This window comes from Typopeltis vanoorti, chromosome 9 (genome assembly GCF_054136105.1).
Source record: "Typopeltis vanoorti isolate ZY-2024b chromosome 9, IOZ_Tvanoo_1.0, whole genome shotgun sequence".
Classification (NCBI taxonomy): Eukaryota; Metazoa; Arthropoda; class Arachnida; order Uropygi; family Thelyphonidae; genus Typopeltis; species Typopeltis vanoorti.
The window spans coordinates 43,199,928-43,224,559 of NC_143557.1; the positions used below are offsets into that span (position 1 = coordinate 43,199,928).

At 36.0% G+C, this 24,632-nt stretch overlaps 1 protein-coding gene across 1 annotated transcript in view; it reads left to right on the forward strand.

Moving 5' to 3' along the window:
- The first annotated feature begins 21,116 nt into the window (after positions 1–21,116).
- nonC (serine/threonine-protein kinase Smg1) overlaps positions 21,117–24,632 on the forward strand; it is a 1,124,353-nt gene continuing 1,120,837 nt past the window's right edge. The window contains exon 1 of the mRNA XM_090398044.1: positions 21,117–21,534. Coding sequence (XP_090254170.1) covers positions 21,117–21,534 — 418 coding nt within the window. The remainder of the gene's footprint in view (positions 21,535–24,632) is intronic.

Here is a 24,632-nt window from a genome sequence, read left to right on the forward strand (position 1 = left end):
TAATAGACTTATTAGTTTGACCATAATAAGGAATTATTCTAGTTGATGGATAGTATCAACATATCACAGATTGATCGTTCAGACCACATATAAAAGATATATCCATCAACGAGAATGATATTATAGCCAGTTTAGATATTACTTCATTATTTACAAATGTACGAACCGAAGAAGTATTAATTTTACTAAAGGATAAATTATCCAAAAAAATGTTTGCTTTATTAAAGAATTGCGTTTAAACTGGCTACTTCCGATATCAAGACACCATCTATAAAGAGAACCAAGGCTTGGCGATGGGGAACCCTTTATCCCCTATTCTAGCGAATATTTACCTTGAGGACTTGGAAACAAGACCGATATCAGTTTTTTTTTTTCGTTTAAACCAAAATTTTGGAAGCGTTATGTAGATGACATTTTTATTATATGGAGTCACGGCAAAAACTCTCTGATGGATTTTCTTCATCATCTCAATAACCAACATCCAAATATAAAATTCACAGCCGAACTAGAACATGAAAACTCCCTACCATTCCTGGATATAAAACTCTCATGCTGCTCTTGAAAATTTAGAATCTCTATGTACAGAAAACTAGATATCTTCACAATTTTTTTACATACTAGATATCTTCACAATTTTTTTCATACTTTTCCACCACAAAAACTCGGAACTATTTCCACCTTGGGACAAAGAAAACGCTCTCTTTTAAACGATCCAGATGAACTTCAAAAAGAAATTAATCGCCTCTCATATGTCTTTGAATAAAATGGATAATATTATAAAGTGGTCAAGGAGCATGTACAGGAGGTTATGGCTGATTGTATACCTAGGGACCGAATATTAAAACAAGTAGGGGTTAAATGGATGAATAACACCATTGAGCTTGAGCTGCAAAAAAAGAAACAATTGTGAAGGGAATTTAAAGAGAAAGGTGACCTACAGGCACAGGAACGGTATAAAGCGCAGGCCAGAAGGGTAACGACTGTGGTAAAAAAAAGCAAAAGCGGATTATGAAAGGAAACTAGTTATGCAAGCTAAAGAGAATCCCAAACAGTTCTTTCAATATGCAAAAAATCAAGGAACCATTAGTTTATACGGGAATTGTGATGAATGAAGTGGAGGTGAATAGTCTATTATAGAACCTTAATGTGAATACATCTGTGGGATTGGATGTTAACCGGCACGAGTCTTACGTGAAGCGGCTAAAGAATTATCAGTGCCCTTGACCATGTTGTTTAATCTGCGTCTCGGGTCTGGTTTAGTCCCGAAGGTGTGGAAAGAGGGGAAAATAGTTCCACTGCATAAAGGAAGATCCAAGACTACTGACGCAAATGACCGACCGATCAGCATATCAGGAGTCGTCGACACGGTCTTGGAGAAAGTAGTCAAGGGAAAAATACAGGAATGGATTGATGAAAATGAGATACTGTACAGGGAAAACAGCATGGCTTTGTGTAGGGTAGATCATGACTCAGTAACTTTCTCATGTTTTATAACACGGTGACGGCTGAACTGGATAAGGGTAATGGTTTTACAGTGATAATGCTGGACCTGGCAAAGGCATATGACAGGATACCACATGGAATTCTAATTCGTAAACTACAACATATGGGAATGGATATAGGGTTGGTGAAATGGATACGTGGGTGGTTGATGAAGAGATATCAGAGAGTAGTTAATTCAGGAGTAGAATCCAAAAGACGGCCAGTGACTAGTGGTGTGCCACAGGGTTCTGTTCTTGGACCACTGCTGTTTAATCTCTTCATTAACGATATAGGGAAGGATCTAAGAGGAAAGGTTCATTTGTTCGCTGATGATGCAAAGTTGGGTAGGGCAATAGTGAATGAAGAAGATGTCAAAATATTGCAGGACGACTTGGAATGATTGGAGTTCTGGGCTAAGGAGAATAGGAATGAGAATAAGGAATGGATGTAAATTTAATGTGAGAAAATTTAAGGTTATGCATTTTGGGGTGAAAAGATTAGCAGTTGCATACCACATTGGTGGAATTGTACTCCAGGAGATTGATGAGGCCAGGGACTTGGGAGTGTTGGTGGCTAGGGAGATGAAGGTTAGGGGAGAACATTGCAAAAGTGGCTAAATCAGCTCATCAACTCACTTCGTTGTTGAAAAATACTTTGACGAGCAGAGACAAGCAAGTTATTCTATCTCTGTACTGAGCCTTGATAAGACCTCATCTCAACTACTGTGCCCAGATTAGGTCACCTAGGTTTCTTCTTGATGTGGAGGAGGTTGAGAGGATCCAGAGGCGAGTGACCAAGATGATAGCACGTCTGTGGAATGAACCTTAACAGGTTGAAGATTTGTGGGTTGCAGAAATTAGTTAATAGGCAGAAAAGGGGAGATATGATTGAGACATTCAAATTGCTAAAGAGTTTCTATAGGATTAATTCACAGGATATTTTTGAGATCAGGACTGGCGGTGAATACTAGGGGAGACACCCATGAAAGCTGGGAAAGAGCGTGGTTAGCAGGGGTTTTAGAACTGTGTTCTTTACTTTTAGAGTGGTAAATGAGTGGAATAAGCTGCCAGAGTCTGTTGTGGGTGCTATGACGGTGAGTGAGTTCAAGGCAAGGTATGACAGATACTGTGATAGTATCTTACAGTTGTGTGCACATGATGTTTAGGGCCTACCTCGATGAGTCTAACGACTCCCTGGAGTCGCCTGTAATAATAAAAAAAAAAAAAAAAAAAATAATAATAATAATAATAATAATAATAATAATAATAATAAACCATTAAGAAAATTCTCATAGATCCTCCTAGGCACTGCAATACAGAAAGTACCAATTTTAAAGGTAGCATCTCAATCCCATACATCAGTTCGGTCTCCCAAAAATTGGCTAAAGTCCTTAAGAAGTACAACATCAGGGCTTTATTCACTACACTTCCAAAAATCCGACTTCTTATAAGCCATCCTAAGCCCAAGCATCACAATCTGAAATATCTTGGCGTATATAAACTATGGTGTGACTGTAATGTTACTTATTATGGTCAAACTTATAAGTTTATTGAACTTCGTATGGAGGAACATAAAAGAGACATCTCCTATAAAAGCTCACATGCCTGTGCCTTATCCAGCCATATTCTCTTCTCGAAATAATCCTCATGATGATTTTCAAGGTCACTCAATATCCTGGGATAGATCTGAAAATATTTTCCGCTGCCATGATGAATTTAAAAGAAAGATACTAGAATCCAGGGAGATCGACGGTAAACCTGAACATTTAAACATCAGTTAAGCTATAACATCCCTGATATCCGTACTGTTGTTGTTCGGTACTGGAGATCTCGAGAGTCTGCTACCACGCGTACAACAAACAATGACACGTAAAATAGAAAAACTTGAATGTTAATACCACGTTTTTTATTTCAGTTATGTACTGCAATTTATCTGTGCATCTTTGTTTTTTACAATCTTCAGTTTTTATTATTGTTTCCTCTTCCTAAAAAGATACCTGATCAAGGCCCTAAAAAGCCGAAACAGTTGTGTTTTTTATTATGAAAGCTTTTAATTAATTCTCGGTTTTTTAGTCATTAAATATCTTTCTAACTATGTGTGTGTGTGTGTGTGTGTGTGTGTGTGTGTGTGTGTGTGTGTGTGTGTGTGTGTGTGTGTGTGTGTGTGTGTGTGTGTGTGTGTGTGTGTGTGTGTGTGTGTGTGTAAATGAATTTAAATGACTCTATACCGAGAAAGAAAAGTTTAATGTTAAGATTCGACTAGTATTGTTAAACTTCAACTTCTTCAGGTATCACAGGCAAAGAATTAAATAAAAAATAACAGAGACATGACAAAATAGACAAAATACATTAACAGATCTAGTATAAAACACAGTACATCTAAAAACAGGAATGCGTGCTTGAGTTTCAACTTAAATTGACTACGTGCGTGAGCTGACGCGGTGTGCTTATATTGGACAGTAACAATATGTGCATCAGAAATATTGTGGATAAGGCTGTTATTAATATGAGATGAATCAAGGCAATATTTCTAGAGATTCAATTATTCTTCTTTCAAGTTCATCATAGCACACATGGATATTAGAATTTTGTGGCCAGTCTACGAGGTGTTGGCGGCCTTCATCCGAGTTGACAGAGAAGAGAACGTGGCTAGAGAGAGCGCTGGCTCTGGTTCTGTTGTAGGAAATGTCTCTTTGGTGTTCTTCCATGCGTAAAAGAATGGATTTATCTGTCTGGCCATAGTATGGTTTTCCACAATCACACAAAATCTTGTAGACTCCTGGATACTGAGTAGGAAGATGTTTCATTTTAGGTGTAGTTAGTACGGAGCGAAGTTTAGGAAACGGAGAGAAGCAAGTTCTTAAAGCATTTTGGCTACTTTTGGGGAGAGAGCTAATGTATGGTAACGAAATAAAAGCTCTTGGTGGAGAAAAATCTTCAGAAGCAGTTGAGCGGTGGGCAGAGAGAAATTTATTAATCTTTTTAAGAGAGTATCCATTGTTAACAAAAGAACTTTTAAGAAAATTAATTTAATTCATTTAATGAATGCAAAGAGCGAGAGTGAAAAGGTCATGAGTGTGCTACTACGATTTGATAGTAATGAATTGAACAGAAGAGCAATTATAATAAATGAAATGGTGCCATGATTGTGTAAAAGGTTTTGCAAAGAAATGAAACTGAATATTCATTTTATGAATGTCTGGGATGAGTTTGATAAAAGGAATGAGTATTTTAAGAGAGATGGTTTGCACTTGAATGGATTAGGAGCTTGGCATTTAGAACATTTATTGATAAAGGAGAGAGTAAAGGGTCAAAAACAGGGAAATGGGATTTGCTAGGGAGGCAGGTGATAGAGTCAGATGTATATAGTACTAAGGTCATTAATCGCTGTGAATTTGGGATTCATTGTTCGCAGAATATTAACAGTATATATACAGAGTGGACTAATTCGCACACAGGGAGATTATGGGAGGAAGGGAGTATTGCAGTTTACGTATACTAATGCTCGAATTATTCGGAATAAGTGTGAAGAATTTTTGTCATTACTTAGTACAACATGGCCAAAAATTATAGGAATTAACGAAACTTGGTTAACTAAGAATGATATAGTTATTGGGATCGAATGTTAGAGGTACAGTATTTTTAGGCAGGACAGAGATGACAGAATGGGGGGAAGGGTTTTTTAATGATAGACGAAGCATTAAAACCAAAAAAGATAGAAGTGCCTCACTGTGACAGATATGTAGAGGGCAGTTCATTCGAGGCTGTTTTGGTGTGAGATAGAGAAATTACAAGGCGAAATATGTAATTGGTTGTTGTTATAATCCAAGGGGAACAAGGGAGAATGTAGATAGCATGTATTGGCAAATTAGCACGATGAGTGAAGGCCAAGTAATTATTATGGGGATTTTAACTTTGGGGACATAGATTCGAGGAAGGAATGGTCACAATGAACAAAGGGAACGGAATTTATACAGTTGTGAGATAATTACCTGAGACAGCATGTAAAAGAAAGGACAAGAGATTCTAGAGCGTTAGATCTGGTCATAATATCGTAGAACATATCAATAAGTAATTTAGTTACAATATATCCACTTGGGGAATGCGATCATGTGGTCTTGACCTGGGAGATTGTAAGATGTGCTGAATTTTGTATTAAGAATGAAGTATATGCTGAATTACAAGGCTGGTGATTATGACAAGCTGAGAAGTCAGCTTTCAGCTGTACTATGGCATGAGAATTTCAAGGGGAGAGATGTTGGTGGTGCATGGGAGATTGTCAAAGAGTATTTGAAGAAAGCTGTACAGTCAGAAGGAGAAATCAAGTAGTAGTAAAATGAATGATAATACTATCAAACAGGAGTTGCAGATAAAGAAAAGGTAGTGGAGGACGTATAAAGAGAAATGTGATGAGCCTTCCAATGAGCAATACAAGATACAGGAAAAGATAGTAAGCTGTATGGTAAGAAAAGCCAAAGCTAATTATGAGAGGAAGCTAGTTGATGAATCCAAAAGAAACCCTAAAGAGTTCTTTCGCTATGTGGCTAGTTAAAACTTGTTGATAGTGGGGAAATTACAGAAGCTAATCAAATAGTTGAGTTGCATAGTGATCATTTTGCAAAAGTGTACCACTTGGTAGTGATAGTGCAGTATCAAATGTGCCATTGAGTGATGAGAGTCTAGAGATACACGAAATTGAGGTGCTTAATATATTAAAGAATCTTAATGCTAACACTACCATTGGGTTAGATGACATATCGGCCCATGTGTTACGAGAATGTGCAAGAGAATTAGCAACTCCTCTAACCAAGATGTTTAAGTTAAGCCTGAGTTCTGGTGAAGTGCCAATAGAGTGGAAAGAGGGAAAAATAGTTCCATTGCACAAGGGAGGCTCTAAGACTGAGGTTGCAAATTATAGACCAATCAATATATCTGGAATGGCGGTTAAGATTTTGGAGAAATTGGGAAAAATTAGTATTTAGGACTGGGTGGACAGGAATATGATACTTTATAAGGGCAACATGGTTTTGTGAAGGGTAGGTCTTGCCTACGTAATTTGCATACTTTCTATAATAAAGTAACAGTGGAGTTGGATAAAGGAAATCCTAACTTAGTGATACTGATTGACTTTGCAAAGGCTTTTGACAGGATTCCTCACGGAACTCTGTTGCATAAATTAGAGCAAATAGATACGGATCCGAAGATGGTGATTTGGATTATAGGATGGCTGGTGGACAGATATCAAAGGACAGATATCCAGGAAAATGCAAGTGAATAATGGTGTACCTGCGGGCTCAGTGCTTGGTTCTCCATTGTTTAATTTGTACATCACTGATATTGGAAATACTTTGAAAGGAAATATCCACTTGTTTGCTGATGATCCAAAATGGGAAGAGCGATAATGAATTCAAATGATTTAAGTATCTTACAGGATGATTTAAATAGGCTGACGGTATGGACTAAGGTAAATGGCTGTCAGTTCAACGTGGCTAAGTGTAAGGTGCACTTCGGGAGGATGACCTCACATGTTGTTTACTATATTAACGTAACTGAACGGCAAGAAGATGATGAGAGAAGAGACTTGGGAGTTATTGTGGACAGAGAACTTAAGTTTAAACGGCATATTTCAAAGATTGCCAAAACATCACATCAAATTACACGGTTGTTGAGGAACACACTAGCAAGCAGGGATAGGGAGGTTATTGTTCCACTCAATAAGGCATTAATAATGCCCACATTTGGACTATTGAGCACAGATCTGGTTGCCTGGATTCCTTGTTGATGGGGAAGTGGTGGAGAGGATTCAGAGGCGAGTTACAAAGATTATTGCAGGTCAGTGGGATGTTCCCTATTATGATAGATTGATGATATTTTGGCAACTCCAAAAACTAGCTATTAGACGTAGGAGAGGAGACATGATAAAGGCATTTAAATTGTTAAAGGGATTTTACAGGATTCATAATGATAATATTTTTAAGACCAGTGCAGGGAGTTAGATTACTAGGGGCCATCCCTGAAGATTGTGTAAAAGTGTGGTTAACAAAGGTGTTAGGACTAGACTTTTTACTTGGAGGGTTGTCAATGGGTGGATGCTTTGCCAGAGATGGTTGTGAATGCTTAAAGTAAATGAATTTAAGAAGTATGACAGGTATTGTATAAATAATGGTTAGTGTGTCAATGTCGGGTCACCCGCGATTAGTCTTTTGACTCCATGGAGACACCGTTAAAATAATAATATTAATAATAATTGTCATGTCTTTGTTTGGGCATACTCAATTTCCACAGAGTTTCACCCAAAAGTAAAAGACATTCATCTGTTGGAAACTGACATGTTAATTAGATTCGAAATTGTCTCCCTCTTCATTAATATTCCCCATAAGGAAATGATAGACTTCTTAACTAACAAATTTGCATCCAATATTGCTGAATTATTCAAAGTTGTTACTACGTCCGGATACTTCACTTGGAAAGAGAAAATTTACTAGAAAGAGGAAGGAACAGCAATGAGGTCTCCCTTATCACCAAGCCAACTTGTTTCTAGAATACCTTGAAGAAAACATTTTCACGTTTATACCTAAACAAAAAATTTCGCTACGATATGTTGATGACTTCTTTATTGTCTGGGGTCATTCTGAACAAGAACTATATTTCTCGATAAAATAAACCTTCTTCATCCTCGCATCATATTCATGCTAAAAAAAGAATCTCCACAGGGGATCGCCTTTTGGGATTTACACATCCAGAGTAAAAAAGATGGTTCCATCTCCACTTATGTCTATCACAAACCGACATTTTCAGGTCGCTACATTCACAATTCTTCTGCTCATCATCCATTTCAAAAATTTGGCATAATTAAATCATTAGTAACCAGAGCACACAGATTCTGTTCCTCTGAAGAATCTCTAAACCAAGAATTGGAAATAATCAAAAATGCGGCCATACCGAATGGATATAATCCTAAAACAACTCAAAAAATCAACAGTCACTTCCCCACACATCAACCGAGACAAGAACAATGCCATATGACTCCCATTCGTTATGTCAAAGGCATCTCTGAAAGTCTGTCCTAAACTTTGAAGAAATACAAACTTGCTGCTACCTACAAACCAATCAACTAGATCCATAACTTGCTACCTTCTCCCATAGATAAACATTCTCCTTTGATGGTACCAAGCGTGTACGAGGTCCCTTGTTTCTGTAAATTGTCCTACTATGGATAGACAAGTAGATCCATCAGCAAACGCATTTCGGAACATCAGGACCATATCTGTCTTATCAAACCGCTGAAATCTGGCCTCCCACACAACGGAGTTGTAAGCCCCAACCATTAGATCCATTGGAAAAGGACCAATCTCTATATAGATCTTTATATAAACATAAACGTTTATATAAAGAAAGTGCTGAAGCCCTACGTTACAGACCAAATCTGAACCGTAATGACGTTCTTGTTATCCCTAAAGCATGAGAAATTGTCATACAAAATTGTGTAAAATAATTTTTATATATATATATTTAACAAAAACAGCTAACACCTTTTTATTCCCGTATAGGGAGTAGGCGAGGTCATTCAGCCGTATCTAACATTTGGAGACTGACTGGGCAGTTCACCCTCCACTGGTACCCATTCACAGTAGCTGGCCCAAGGCTATCACTAATTAAGAAGAACGCAGTGTAGAGAATGGCTCAACAAGTACATCCATCTCGCATCTCGTGGTCCCTAACCCTAACAGATTATATTTAATGTCTGAAATAGTGTGAGTTCAACGGTCGATTTTCCTCAGTTTACAGGATGAAAAACTCGACTTTCTGGGTTGTCCGTGGGTTAGCCATAGATCGACCAACTCGGGAACCGGTCACAAAACGGCCTTAGAAAAATTTCTTCAAGTCGCCGACTAGACTCGAAACTAGACCGTCGTGGTAGTGTTTACACACCACAGCTGTCAATCGCCATGGCATGCAAACGCCACATCCAATGAGCGACACAGGCTCCCAATTTTTTTTTATCTTATTTTAATGCAATCTATTTTTTCTCCAGATATATTTTAATTTAAATATATAACACGCTACTGCACGCATACTGGTATTCCATTGTAATGCTCCCTACCTGTATGTTATCCCTAGTATTGTTTGAATTAACTGTACAGACTCAGAATGAAATATTTACTTATTGAAACTTATTACTGTCGTTTCGTGTGTTTGTTTAGTCATTTCTACAGGCCTTTCTCGCTATTTGTGTCTTCAGTATGGCGAGGAGGTGAATTGAAAAGTAACTTATTAATTGTTTGCTTCGAATAATTATTTTGTTGAAAAGAAGTAAGAAAAAACTGAAGCTCTTTGTTAGTATCTTCCTCTTCACACAGGAGTGAGGGAGTATCTTTGTCTAGGGCAGAGATAATACTACACTTTTTTTAAGGGGGATAGTGATGGGATAATGAATGGAGATATTGGGTGTGAGTTGGTATTCTGTAAATTAAGATTTTAATTTCTCAGAAATGCAAGTGTGTCTAACACCCAGGAAAGGGAGAGTGTTATCAACCTCTAATTCTGCAGTAAAGTTGATATTTGGGTGTAGACTGTTGAGATGGTCATGGAAGTTCTTTAGAGATTCAGGACCGTGGCCACAAATTAAAAAGATGTCATCGATATAACATTTCCACATTTTTGGTTTAAAGGGAGAGAAGATAGCTTTTTCTTCAAAAGATATATATATTTAGATTCTTTTGGAGAGATAACTTTAGAGAACTCTTCAAAGACAGATCTATCTTTAGAGATCTGTCTCTGAAGGCAACGCTGCAGAGACAAATCTTTGAAGATCAAAGAAAGAATTTGAGATTTTCTTTAAGAATACTTCTTGAAGAAGTTTATTCGAGAGGAAAGTGATAGATAGAATAAAAAAGGAAGGGAAATAGTAGGTTGAACAGGGTTGCAGTTTTATGCCTTTCTTTTAACAGGCTAAACTATATGTAGGAAGGATGGTTGTCCATTAAGCGGATCAGTGACAGTTAAAGTACTGATAAAAGAAACAGGAAAGAAAACAGTGCGTCTGGAACAGCGCTTCCCAAACTGTGGGCGTAGGTTTTGTTGAAGGGGCCGTAAAATAATGAAAACAAATTTAAAATGCTTTAAGACTAAGTAGATTTTTTTATCTTAAAAGAAACGTATTTAATTTTTATTTATTATTTCTTTTTTTCTTTTTTACATTTTAATGGAAAAAAATCGCACATTGGTGCGGTTTCACAAATTTTGCTTCCTGCGTATTTCATTGGTTAATGAATATTAGTAAATATATGCTTATTCATATAAGTTATTATTATTATTATTATTATTATTATTATTATTATTATTATTATTATTATTATTATTATTATTATTATTCCTGATACCTCCAAGTAGTCTGAAGACTCATCGCGGGCGGATACCTACAACTGCCTCAACCACTACACCGAACCTCTACTACGAATCATCTCCATCTATGCCATCTACCGCGCTCACCACAACTAGTATTTTTTTGTCTGTAAATTGTCTGTGTTCTGAAGGGCCGGTTTGTCTGTATGCGGGATGAAAAACCTGAGTTTCTGGGAGAAAAAACCCTGCTACCTCCGTAGGAAATCAGCTAACTCACCTTCGATTGAAATCGTCCAGATAAAGATTCCTCCCGTCGCGACGAGAATCGAATTTAGGCCTATTCCAATCGAAGGGCGCAATGTACCATCGTTCCTCCAATTGAGCTACGGAGGCGCTCTTTGAAGTTTCATTTCCAAACAGAAAAATCTAAGATCTGCTGTTTCAAATATTTCACCTGATACTGAATTTTTGTGTAGCAGTATTTAACACATCCATCACATTAAATTGTTATTAAACTTTTTATGTTTTTAATTCTTTCTTTATTACTAATCGTTTTACGTTTCATGTGCTTGTATTGCAAATGTAAAATAACAATATATCTATCTATACATAATATGAGATAATATGCCATTTCGAACGTCTATGTAAGATGCTAAAAATGTAATATTTGCATTTGATTTTTGCAATATTCGCTGTGTCTGTTTTGTATTGTATATAAATACAATAAATATTAATAATATATGTCTATATTACGCTTTTTCTTCAAATTTTTCCAAAGGGGGCCCTGACATACAGAAGTTGGGAAGCACTGGTCTAGAAGATATACATTGAAGTGAGTCAGTGAGGAATGGATCATCAGCCGACTTGCTCTTCTCTGAGTAGCATAAACAATTTTTAGAGCCGTCAGCTGTCACCTCCTAAACATGTAAACAGTATTCTAAGGCGAACCAGCTGTTCAATATGTATAGATTTCATGGATTGGCGATAAAACATCATCTTAGAAGAAATAAATGCCTGTTTTTAAAGGATGTGGAAGCTATTGCTGTGAATAGTTTATACTAGAAGATCTATAGTGATTAGTCCAAGGAGACACAAAAAGTTAGAAAGGGTGTGAATCCTTCATTGTGGTTGCTATTGCTGAGCATGGGTCAGTAAGCGAGGATATTTTACAAGAGAAAAGGCAAGATTACATTTTGATGCAATTGAAAGGTAGAAAATAAACTCCCAATAAAAATATGGCATGAAGATAAGAGTTTTTAAGACATTGTTTGCAGATGATCATGAATCGTCAAAGTTCTGTGTACTGAATTTGCTATAGATACAGTAAGATGAATTGAATTTACTATCATTAGGGTAAGTCAGTCTCGAATCTTATCCAATCACAGATATCAGGCCGAATACTATCAACTATATTAAGTAGAGTCCCTATTGTCACTTGATAGCAGTCAATTGCCGCCACCATATGGTGTCACTATTCAAATTGTGTGCGTTCATCGCTCTATACGTTCTTCAAGTTATTCCGAATTTAAAAATACGTTTCAGATACAATCTCAGCTTGCTCTGCTTGATATCGAAGAATGGAAAAATACACTGTTCAACAGCAACACCCAGCAAAATTTGAAGAACCATAGGACATTGCATCTATGAATTTGAGATCAAATGAATTTCATTCCCACCGTAACGAGAAATTTTTTGCGGAATGTTTCTACTGAAAGTGAGATTGAAGTTTCTATATGGAAATAGGTGTTTTTTTTTCTTCTTTTATTGGGTACTTGGGGTTTTCATCAAGCATAAAGAAAACTCGGTAAGCAGTTTTAGTCTAAATGAACGATAATATATTGCACACAGTGTGTTGGATGGAATGGGTTATCCTATGTGAACATTCTTCGGAATGGAATCATTGGGGGATAAAGTGGAAACTACAATCAGGTAATCATAGTAAGTGTTTAGGAATGCGCGATGACAATATTATCTCATGTATTATCGTCAAGATTTCTTGAAGACTTTGGAATCCTTAGATTTTTACATCAGGTTTTACAGAGGTTAGTACTTTGATTACAATTCGCTATCCTGAAATAAAGTCGAAGATAAGGGATAAAAACTCAATGACATTAAGTTGTAAAAGTTAATTAAAAGCTAGAAGTGAGTGTACTTTTCGCTAATAGTAAACATTAGTAGTTTTAATGGGTTTTTTCCTTATATTTTATTCAGTCTGAATATATTTAAAATATATGCATACATATTAATAATCCACTGGAAAATGGAAAACACAGTTCGATTCCAGTTGTCTACTAGAGCAGTGGTGTTCAATCTTTGTGAGACTACGGTCCTGTAAATGTTTTTTTACATAAGACGAGGGTTAGGTCCCAACAAATTTACTCCTAAATACCTTTAATGTATGAATTTTTTTTAAAGTTCATACATTAAAAAAACATAAGTAAAAAAAATCGGCTAACGACTTTTTATTCCCTTATAGGGAGTAGGCGAGGCCAGTTAGCCCTTTCTAACTTTTTGGAGACTGAGTGGGCAGTTCGATCTCCACTGGCAGCCAATCAGAGATAGCTGGCACAAGGCTATCACTAATTACGCGGCACGCAGTGCGGAAAGACGGCTCAATAATTGGTCACTAACCCTAAAACAATATATTTAATGTCTGAAATAATGTGGGTTCTACGGTCGATTTTTCAGGACGAAAATCCCGAGTTCCAGGGGAAAATCCTGCTTCCCGTGTAAGAGATCGACTAACTCGGGAACCGGTCGAAAAACGGCTTGGAAAATTTTCTTCTAGTCAACGACTAGATTCGAAAGCAAGTCTTCCTTCGTGCGGTCAATCCATGGAATGCAAACGCCACATCCACTGAGCTATGCAGGCGTTAAGCATAACCATAAAGAGCATTAGTACACTTGCATAAATGGTGTGGCATGTTGGAAAATATAAAATTACATTTAAATTATTTATCAATCTCTGGCCTAATGAAAGCTTGTAACATACTGTAGTTTCCTCAGGCCACCATCGTTAAATTAATTTGTGCTGATTTTCATTGACACATCCCATTTTGATCACCAATATTTTATAATATTATTCAATGTAAAACTTATTATTGTATTATTAAATTAATTTTAATGATATGGTTTGAAAAAAAGGTTGTGAGAAAAATATATATGCATTGCAACTCACTATAGAAATCAGCTGAGCAAGGGAAGCAACAGAAGATGTCAACTTGTCTGCCAAACACTTGTTACCACATACACATGTCAAATATTTATATATGCAAAGTATGTAATTTAATAAACAAAAATGTATGAGAAATTATAATTATAAACAGTAATTATAATTTATTAAAAAAGTTCACCTTATTTTCTTGTATGAAAACTGAGGTTTTGAAGGTTTAATTAGGCTAGAGAGAATTTTGTTGCTGTTTTCTCTGTTAGAATATTAATTCTGGGTTAATTGAAGTGAAAGCGGAGACAGTCGCAATGTTTCAGAAATCAGGTTTTTTTTTTTTTTTTGCAATTTAGAAACACTCTAAGTACCAATCTTGAGATGGAGGCTTCTTCATGCAATGGATCTACTTTGATTTTTTCCAGTGTCTTAGAACTTCTACAGCATAAATTAATGTCAGAGTATATGCCAATCCCCTTGCACAATCTTGTAATAAAATTGCTGTTGTGCAACCTAATCCGATGGCCCATTTCCATTGAAGTTTTACAATATCAAAAGAACTTCAGAATCTTCAGAATTATCTCATGCTGATTAGATAACTTTTCAAAACAATGACTCAGTAACTGATCTATTTTGTATGCATCTGTTACTCCCCTACTATAAACAGTTGTTTAAGTCATTTTTTCTTTTTGCCACATAGAACAGGTAAATAACTTTGGAATTTTTTGCGTCATCAGCCAGCTGCTCTTGGAATTATATTTACTCTTTCTGTACCACAGAGGGTACCCTGCATTCCTGTACGTTTTATTTTATGTTGGCTTGATACTGACTTTTTCATTTTATTTCCTCCATACATTTTTACTTTGCTACAATCCCTGATTTACGACTCTATTCTCCCATGTAACTCATATGTAATTTATTTTCCTGATTCTGGGTATATACTCTGATACTGTTCCCTAAAAATATCTCTTGATTACCATGCATGCATGCATTCCCCTCTTTCTCTCTGTCCCTGACAAATACCTATGCGATGGCCCTTTCCTAACCTGATTCCTTAGTTTCTCTTAATCACCTGCTTTGTAATTCTAAGTATACTTATACTCAGCAAAAAGTTGGTATGTTTGGTAATCCCCATGTGGAGGCAGTGTGATTTCAACTGTTGCAGATAAGATCTCTAATGTTTTCACCAGAACCATCACTCTTGAAAATCGAGTCCATCCATTACACGACGTTTCAGGTAATTATGTCTTGATAGGCTGCGAAATTTTAGACAATTTCGTGTTAAAAAAACTTCTAAGCCTTTTTTCGACCGGTTACCGAGTTAGTCGATCTCTGGCACGGGCAAGCAGGTTTTTCCTCCCGGAAACTCGGGTTTTTCGTCCTGTAAACTCAAGAAAATCGACCGTAGAACCCACATTATTTCAGACATTAAAAATATATTGTGTTAGGGTTAGGGACCACGAGATGGCGGCACATTTGAGCCGTCTCTCTTCACTGAGTACCGCTTAATTAGTGATAGCCTTGGGCCATCTATCTCTGATTGGTACCAGTGGAGATTGAACTGCCCACTCAGTCTCCAAAAGTTAGATAGGGCTAAATGGCCTCGCCTACTCCACGTATACGGGAATAAAATGGCGTTAGCTGATTTTTTTTTTTTTTTGAAAAACTTCTTCTTTCTAATCCATTTTCCCCATAGTTGAAATCCACCACTGTTAATATTTACTATTCCTGCACCCATTGCTCTAATTTTACAATATCGCCTAGACATTCTGTCATATACTTAAGGACTCAGAGCAAAAAAACCCTGCAATTCAACGTTGGTCTCTATCTCACATTAGAGAGCCTGATGTAAACTACCTATTGAATTCCTTGCCTACTGATGCAAGTTTACTGCTTGTATCTTTTTTTTTGTCATTAGTAGAACCTCTTGTATCATTTATCTTCCCTCTGTCGACTTTGAAAATATCATAATATCGTGCATTTTATTCTTGCTATCATATTATCTTCTGCCAACCAAACCTCACTATGGTATCACTATTCTTCTTAGATACGCTGCTTTCTTTCCAGTCGCATCACGCTTTTCTTCCCGTTCTCTCTCTCTCTCTATCTCTCTCATGCCACACTCAAGTGTTTCCCTCAACAATTCCCTTTCAGTAGATATCGATGCATTCAAATCGGACATGCATACCCCAATGAGTTATGAAATGGTCAGTCCACTAACCTGACGGTTTCGACCTCTATTGAGGTTTTATCAGCGGATGCTAAATCCAGACGAGATTCCAAAACTGAATGATGCATATCGTAAGGCATGAAATTATGCACGACCAAAGGGAAGTGTGCTTTGCATTATGGGATAATACGACAATCAATTGTCTTATTATATATAATAGTATGGGAAAATAAGACAATTGATTGGAAGTCATAAATCTCTATATTCAAATAGTCCAGTTTCGAAGCAATCTTACGCAAATTCAGTTTGCATACATTTGGTTAAAATGTTTTTTAAAAAAATCAACTAACTCGGTTTGTTCCCTTACAGAGAGAGTAGGACAGATCGTTTTAGTATCTAACTTTTGGGGGTGAGTTGGCACCCCAGTCATCACCAGTAGCGAATCCATTTCAAGAAAATTCACAGTAGAGTAAAAGATTAAATACAATATAATATATTGTGCAATATAATACAATAAATCGATATGTCGAACTTAAGGTTCGATTTTCAAGAAAATCGAATAACCTTAGGATAAAAGATTAAATACAAAACAATATCTTTACAGTATAATAGAATAAATAAATTACATCTTTTAACACGTTTTTCTCCCTATAGGTAGAGAGTGAAAAGCCCACTCAGTCTTCGAAAGTTATATAAGTCTGAAACGACCAGGGACGTTTCGTGCATAGGCACTACGGAACTCTAGGACCCAATTTTTCTGGATGTATAAATCTATTTATCAATTTATTTATATTTGCTTGTAATATTTAATTTTATCATCAACAATGCAATACAGTTCTCTTATTTTGTATAAGAAATAATAAAAATCCATCTTGTAGCACTTAGGTGGGCGAAGGGCGCTATACTTAGGTATATTTTTTATCAATGCTGACCAAATTTGGCGTAGAATTAGGCCCTGGTTTTTGTTACACTGCGATGGAAGGCTAAGCATGTTTGCAGCTTCCGTAAATTTCTTGCAATGTAAGACGTTTGTTTTTTGCCAGAGTACATTATGGCCGGTGGAAGTTGTATGGTATGCTAGTCTGATTTGTGTTCCCTTCTTTTTTTGTACGTCTTTTTGGTGTTCGTTAATGCGAATTTCTCCTGATCATCCCGTCTGGCCTACATAGGAGATGCCACAGGAACAATGAATTTTATATACACCTAGTTTTTTTAAAGGATGGTGTGGAGGTTTTGGGGGGATGTAGAAATCTTGATATTTTTTCCACTTGTAGAAAATTCACTTTGATGTCATGTTTGTTTAGTAATTTCGTTATTTTGTCTATAACATTTATATTGAAACGTGATTGCATAATGTACTCTAGCAAAAAACAAACGTCTTACATTGAAAAAAATTGTTACATAAGGAAATTTAAGGACGCTGCAAACATGTTTAGACTTTCAATGCAGTGTAACTAAAACCAGGGCCTAATTTTACACCAAATTTGGTCAGCATTGATAAAAAATATACACAAGTCAGACCTCGAACAATGTGAACGTGAACAAATACAAAGACAGAAACATAATCATTGATAAGGAAAAGATAAATGGAAGATGGATGGAGGGCAGCATCCATTGTGAATTATTTTGAGTAATTTTACATTTCTAGTGTTTAAAGTTTTAGTTACCTTTGACCCCTGATAAGTCAAACCACTTACGAAACTTGTCGGTTTTGTTTTTTTATTTCCATTTAGCTTAATAAACATATGGTCCAATTACCGGAATCTTTCTTATGAACTGCTAAACCACAGAAACCTTCGCATACAAATATTTTTTCATGTTTAATTTTTTTAAAAAAATTACCATAATTTTGATATTTTATCCAAAGACGTATACACTGTACTTACAGTGTGTATATATATTTCCAAAGTGGCAGCACCGCATGATTTCAAGCCACAAGCCGCCATTGGAAACGACTGAAATTTGTAATACAAGGAACAAGAATAACGTTGACTTCGGTGTTAAGGATGGTCAAAGCTATTATGAGTGAAAGCAAACTGCAACTAAAAGAAAGTTTCGCTATGTTTAAAGTAAAAGGATGAATGACCATGAAAGTTTGGCTCTAGAAAGTGTCAATGCTAGTGATGTAACAGAAAGAACCAATTAGTTCATTCACTGAGTGATAATTTTGCAAGATTGGGTGGTAATGCACAATGCTGCTGGATGTGACAATCACTGATTGGAGAGCAGAGCTCGAAGAAATGGAGGTGCTTAAAATATTGCAGACCCTCTATTGCAACACAGCCATTGGTTTAGTTGGCATTTCAACCCGTATTTGTATTATGAGACTACGATAGGGAATTATCAGCTTCTTTGATCTCATTATTTAATTTGAGAATCAGTACTGGGGAGGTGCCAATTCAAGACACTAGACCAATAGACAAGTGGGCGTCAAATTATAGGCCAATCATCATTCAAGGAATGGTTGTTTAGGTCTTGGAAAATTGCAAAGTTCAGGATTTTGAACTGGTGGATCGGAATATGATACTTTGTAAGGTGCAACATGGTCTTTTTAAGGGTATGTCTTGCATTAATAATATGCTTAATATTTATAATAAAAATACAATGAGGTTAGATAAAAGAAATTGCTACTCAGTGATACCTCTGGACTTTGAAAAGGTATTTGTCAGGATTACACATAGAAATCTGTTGCATAATTTGTAGGAAATGGAGATGGATATGAATTTGGTGATGTAGGTTCGAAAGTGTTTTGATGGACAGATAGTAAAAATTGTTTACTTATTAGTTGATTCCAGAATAAGACAATTGGTAATGTTTTACCCCATGCTCAGTCCTCTGTTGTATAATTTGTACATCAGTAATATAGGAAATGATATTACTATCATTATTTTTATTCATGACACTTCCAAGGTTTCCATAGACTCAGCGTGGGAGGACACCCACTGTTGTACATCACTCCATCTTCACCACTACAATCATCCACTTTACTACATAAACGCGATCTACTGCCCACTACTACTACAACTAGTATTTTTTGTCTGTAAATTGTAGGTGTTCCGAAACGGCGATTTGTCTGTATGCAGGATGAAAAATCCAAGTTTCCCACTGAAAGACCTGAGTTTTCCAGTGAAAAACCCTGCTACCTCTGTATGAGATCGGCTATCTCGCCTTCAGTTGAAAAAGTCCATATAAAGATTCCTCCCGTCACGACGAGAATCGAACTTAGGCGTTTTCCAATCGAAGGGCGCAACGTACTGTCGTTCTTCAAATTGCGCTATGGATGCGATTATTATTATTATTAATATTTTTATTACACAAAACCTCCAGGGAGTCCAGCGACTCTTCGCGGGAGGGTACCTTCTCTGCAACTCTGTATATTCACCAGTCGCACCTACCTTCATCACCTACACCAACACCATCTACTGCCGACCACCACCACTAGTATTTTCACAAAGAAACATCCGTGCCCACGGCTGGATTCGAACCAGCAGCCTTTTGGCTGGAGAGAGACTATGCTGACCACTCGGGAACCAGGCTGATGGGAAATATTCAATTCTTTGCTGATTATGATACTATATTTGAAAGAACAATGACAAGTGAAGTAATGTAAATATTCTAGTGATTTGGATATCTACATTATAAATATAAATATGCGTTATGAGATATAAGTATGTTGTCCGTTTAAAGTGACCAAGGGTAATGTTATGCATTTTGAGAAGCAACATTAGAAATTATGTATTCTATTGATGGGGTGAAGTGCAGGATACATTTCAATCCAGTGACTTGGGAATGATTGTGCACAGGAATTTGAACTTTATAGGACATATTGTCAAATTAGTCAAAACAGCAAATCAGCTTACATGGTCATTGAAGAATACATTGAAAAGCGAAAAGTTTTATTCTTCTTCGTAAGATTTTTATACGGCTCCCTTTTTTATGTGCAGATCCAGTCATCTGGATTCCTTGGCGATTAAGATGATAGAGAGCAACCCGAGGCGCATTGGAAAGATTATGTCATCTCTGTGTAATATTCTATATGAGAATAAATTGAAGATCTTCATGTTTCAGAAACTAGCTAAAAGTTAAAGAAATGAAATAAAATAAAGGCTTTTGAGTTATTAAACGAGTTTAATAGGTTTGACACTTTAGTCTCGTTTTGGATGGCAGTAAAGGAAGGAACGAGGGATTTCCCCTGAATATCGTAAGAGTTTTGTTCGCTGGGGTGTTAGGACTAGAATTTTTGCTCGAAGTGTAGTGGAATGGGTTGTCATAGGTATTTGTGAGTGTTTCGTCAATGCCTCTCCTTAAGCAGAAGCATGATAAGTACTGTGTGAATAATGGGTTTCCCTCGATGCGTCTTCTAATTCCATGTAGATAACCCTTGTTTATCCGTCTCTTCATCGGTGCGGCATATAAATAGTGATATACATGGACCCGCTATCTCTGATAGGCTATCGGTTAAGATTGAATTGCTCTCTCGGTCTGCAAAACTAGATTGGGTTTAAAGGCCTCGTCTACTCCCTATAAGATAATAAAACAGTTAGCTGAATTTTTTAAAATAATGATAATAATAAACGCTAGATAGGGTAAACGGCCTTGCCTACTCCCTATATGGGAACAATAGGCGTTAGCTGATAATAATAATAATAATAATAATAATAATAATAATAATAATAATAATAATAATAATAATATCCCAATATTTAAAATAAATAAATCAATAAATTATCAGAAAATGTAATCGAAGAGAAATTCCTTTTTAATATTTATTAAAATTCTGAATATGTTAAAATTTTAACTCTCTTCTTTTATTAAAATTGCATTTTCGCAGTACCCTATGATTTTACGAAAATTCTGGCTGTTATCAACATGGCGATCATTTGGAACGCAGGGGAAATGTACGTATGCTAGTGAAATGGTTTGATTGTGTGAAAATGCATTTGTTTTGAATGAGGTAATGAATCAAAGACCGTCTAACAGCAAAATTAAAGAGCCAAGGAAAGAAAAATTCATTAAGTCCCGGAGAGACGAGGAGGAGAAACTGATCAGAGACGATCAAATTCCCAAACGTAGTTCATCTGAACGTTCATTACCATCGCTTCCTCTCTCAACCCACTTTAGAATAAAAGAACCCGTAGAGAAATTTCGTTCAAGTAGTCGAGATGGTCATAGTAGTCTTATCTTTCGACGTCAAGAAAGAGCTAAAATTGTATCGTGTCGCTCTAAAGGAACAACGCCAGAAAATTCTCCTGGCAGAATATCACAGGCCGATTCCCTGAAAAACGAAGGAACAGCAAGGATTAACGGTGGCAGTGGAAATAATATTTCTTACCAAACCTCACGGGATTCAAGAGAATTCACACCCAAACGATCAGGTGATAAATATTGGTGTTGTAACATTTACATTTACTTATGATTTTTGTACAGTAAACATTGAGAGCCATATTTCTCTTTAACTTCTAGCTTTATATATATATATATATATATATATATAACACTCACTCATAGTAAAGTAATGATACTATCAACATGACTTGTCAAGAAGAGAAAAAACTTATTGAATAGCCAAGATGCAAAATATTGTTTTATAAATGACTTGGAGCTTATGAAGATTCTATCTTTCACATCACCATGCACTACTTAAAGGACATCACTGCTAAAGAAGCATACATTCACCTGTTATAGTTCTTTTTTATTATTATTGATTTTGCCAGTCTGAAAGCATTGAAAATTTGAATTAATTTTCATTAGAGATCAGGCCAAAGCCTTCACAGTAAACTGGAATCTTATGTTTCACAGAATTTTTTTTTTTTTTTTCAATAGCAAACTTTTAAATGGTATATAATTCTTTTCTATGGATGAATATTGACATTGAACACCATGGTAGATATTTTGCCTTAAAATAATTTTTTTTTTTTTCGAAATATCAGATTTTTCAAAAGCAAAGAGTTACTTATGAGATTCACTTTTCACCATAAGGATGATAGTTTTTGATACCAGGGTTTGACCTTTTAGACTTGTTTTTTTACATCTATGACTTGTGTATTGATAAAGATTTTACAAAAAAAAAAAAGTTTTAGGCATGATGTTCAATAATATTAAAGGTTTCGTTGTCAAGAGAGTTTCTGACTGCTCTCTTTTGAAAACTAATAGTTTTCAAACCACAGTCATTTCAGCGAAGCTTTTAATCAAATAAATTACACACTTATTTGAGTGATTTTGTCTTTTAAGTAGTGCAGCGCTGGCTCTAACAAGAAGCTCTCCGTCACTTTCGAAAATTTCATGATCCAAGTTGCAGACATTGTGTTGTCACTTGGCTATAAAGAAGTAATTTATTTATTGTTTATTATTCTTTTATACTTTATTATAGATAGTTATTATTCTTTATTTTAATATTAACTGGAATTCTAACTAAGTATTTTTTTTTATCAATTTAATAATTTATTTAGTGCAGTACGCATTAAATTGGCTACTGTAGCAAATCTTAAATTTTATGGTTGCTTTAGAATTACAACATTATAATAATGAAAGAAAAATCAAATGTAAAGAACGTTATTATTATTATTATTATCTGAGACCTTCAGAGAGTCAAGGAGTCATTGAGAGAGAGAGACAGACAATAAATCACCCAAACCAACTGTCATACCTTCCCTTAAATTCATTCACACTAGATGCACTCCATAAAGGCACTCTATTCCACTTATTCACTGCTCTATGAGAGAAGAACTCAGCCCTTACCCCTTTTTTGACTGTGAATAAACTTAACTCCCATTGATGCCGTCCATGTTTTCTACCTGCCTTCCACATAATGAAAAATTTCATCAGATGATATCCTATAACACCCATTCAAAAGTTAATAGACCTCTTTCATATCACCCCCTCTTTCTCCTGTTAACGAAAGTCAGTAATCCACATACTCACAATCTGTCCTCATAATATAAATCTCAGATATAATCTCTGTAACTCTTCTTTGACCCTTTTCACAGTTTCTTTATTACTAATGAATCCAGGAGATCAAATCTGTGCACAATAATCCAGATGTGATCTTATCAAAGCCTTATAAGAAGACAAAATGACTAATGCATTTCAGTTATCTTCTGAGTGGGATTTGCAACTTTTGTTATGTGACCTTTGAACTTCAAATTTGTATTCACCAATATGCCAAGATTCCTTATGTCCTCAGTTGCTTGTAGCATGACCCTGCTAATATAATATGCCGGTGGAAATCTCATCATGTCAGATTCCATAACTTTACACTCACTAACATTCAACTGACAACCATTTTCGTTTGAACAAATTTCTAGCCTGTTCAAGTTATTTTGTAAGTGCTGAATATCAGTAGCATCCCTGATTGCCCTGTCTATCTTTGCATCATTGGCAAACAATTGCACATCTGATATTAGACCCTGCCTGATGTCATTAATGCATAGATTGAACCCTGACGTATACCACTGGTCATCTTAAATCTGACAGATTCACTGTATATCACTTTTTGCTGTTTGTCTGTCAACCATCCCCTGATCCAAGTCAAGAGTTTATATTCCAATCCCATGTTCTTCAGTTTATGCAACAGCCTTTCATGTTGTATCCTATCAAATGCCTTAGAAAAATCCAACATTATCATAGTGTATCCATTCCCTTTATCCGGCTTGGCTGTAACATTGTTATAAAATATGAGCAAATTGTTAAAACATGACCTTCCTTTACTAAACCCATGCTGCTCCTTGCAGAGTATAGCTTGTTTGTCTATCCATTTTTGTATGCAAATTCTTACCAACTTCTCTAAAATCTTCACTACCACACCAGAGATACTGATAGGTCAGTAGCTAGACACATCAGTGTTTCACCACCCTTGGAACTATCATACATTCCTTCCATTCCTGAGCTGAGACTCAAGTTATACAAACGTGAACGGCTAGCCAATTCAGTTGAACATTCCTTTAGCAAACAGGCTAATATTCCATCTGTCCCTATTGACAAATTCTTATCCAGATTATGCAACAGATCTCCATCATTTTCATGAACCCTTAAATCCTCATCCAACATGACAGTAGCACTGTGCACCGCATTACAAACACCTGGTTGATATATCTTAGAAAAGTGAGCACTCATTGGTTTCTGACACTTGAGTACCATCTGTATTCAGTAAAATTCTTTCACATTCATTCTTTCTTTTGCTTGCAGCATAATGATAAAATTCTTTTGGATTGCCTTTAGCTTGCATGGCCAATTTCATTTCATACTCCGATATAGCATTCCGCACAATACTCGTTACTTTTCTGGCCTGAGCTTTATATATTTCATTACTCCTCTCACTCTTATTCTCATGATATGCTTCTCACATTTTCTTCTTCTTGTGGATCTCTTGCTTAATAAGGTTGAACATCCATTTCACTCCCAACCTGTTTATTCTTTGAACACTAGGGGTACATTCAGATACCACTTCATTAAGCTCTTTTTCAAAGATTCCCAT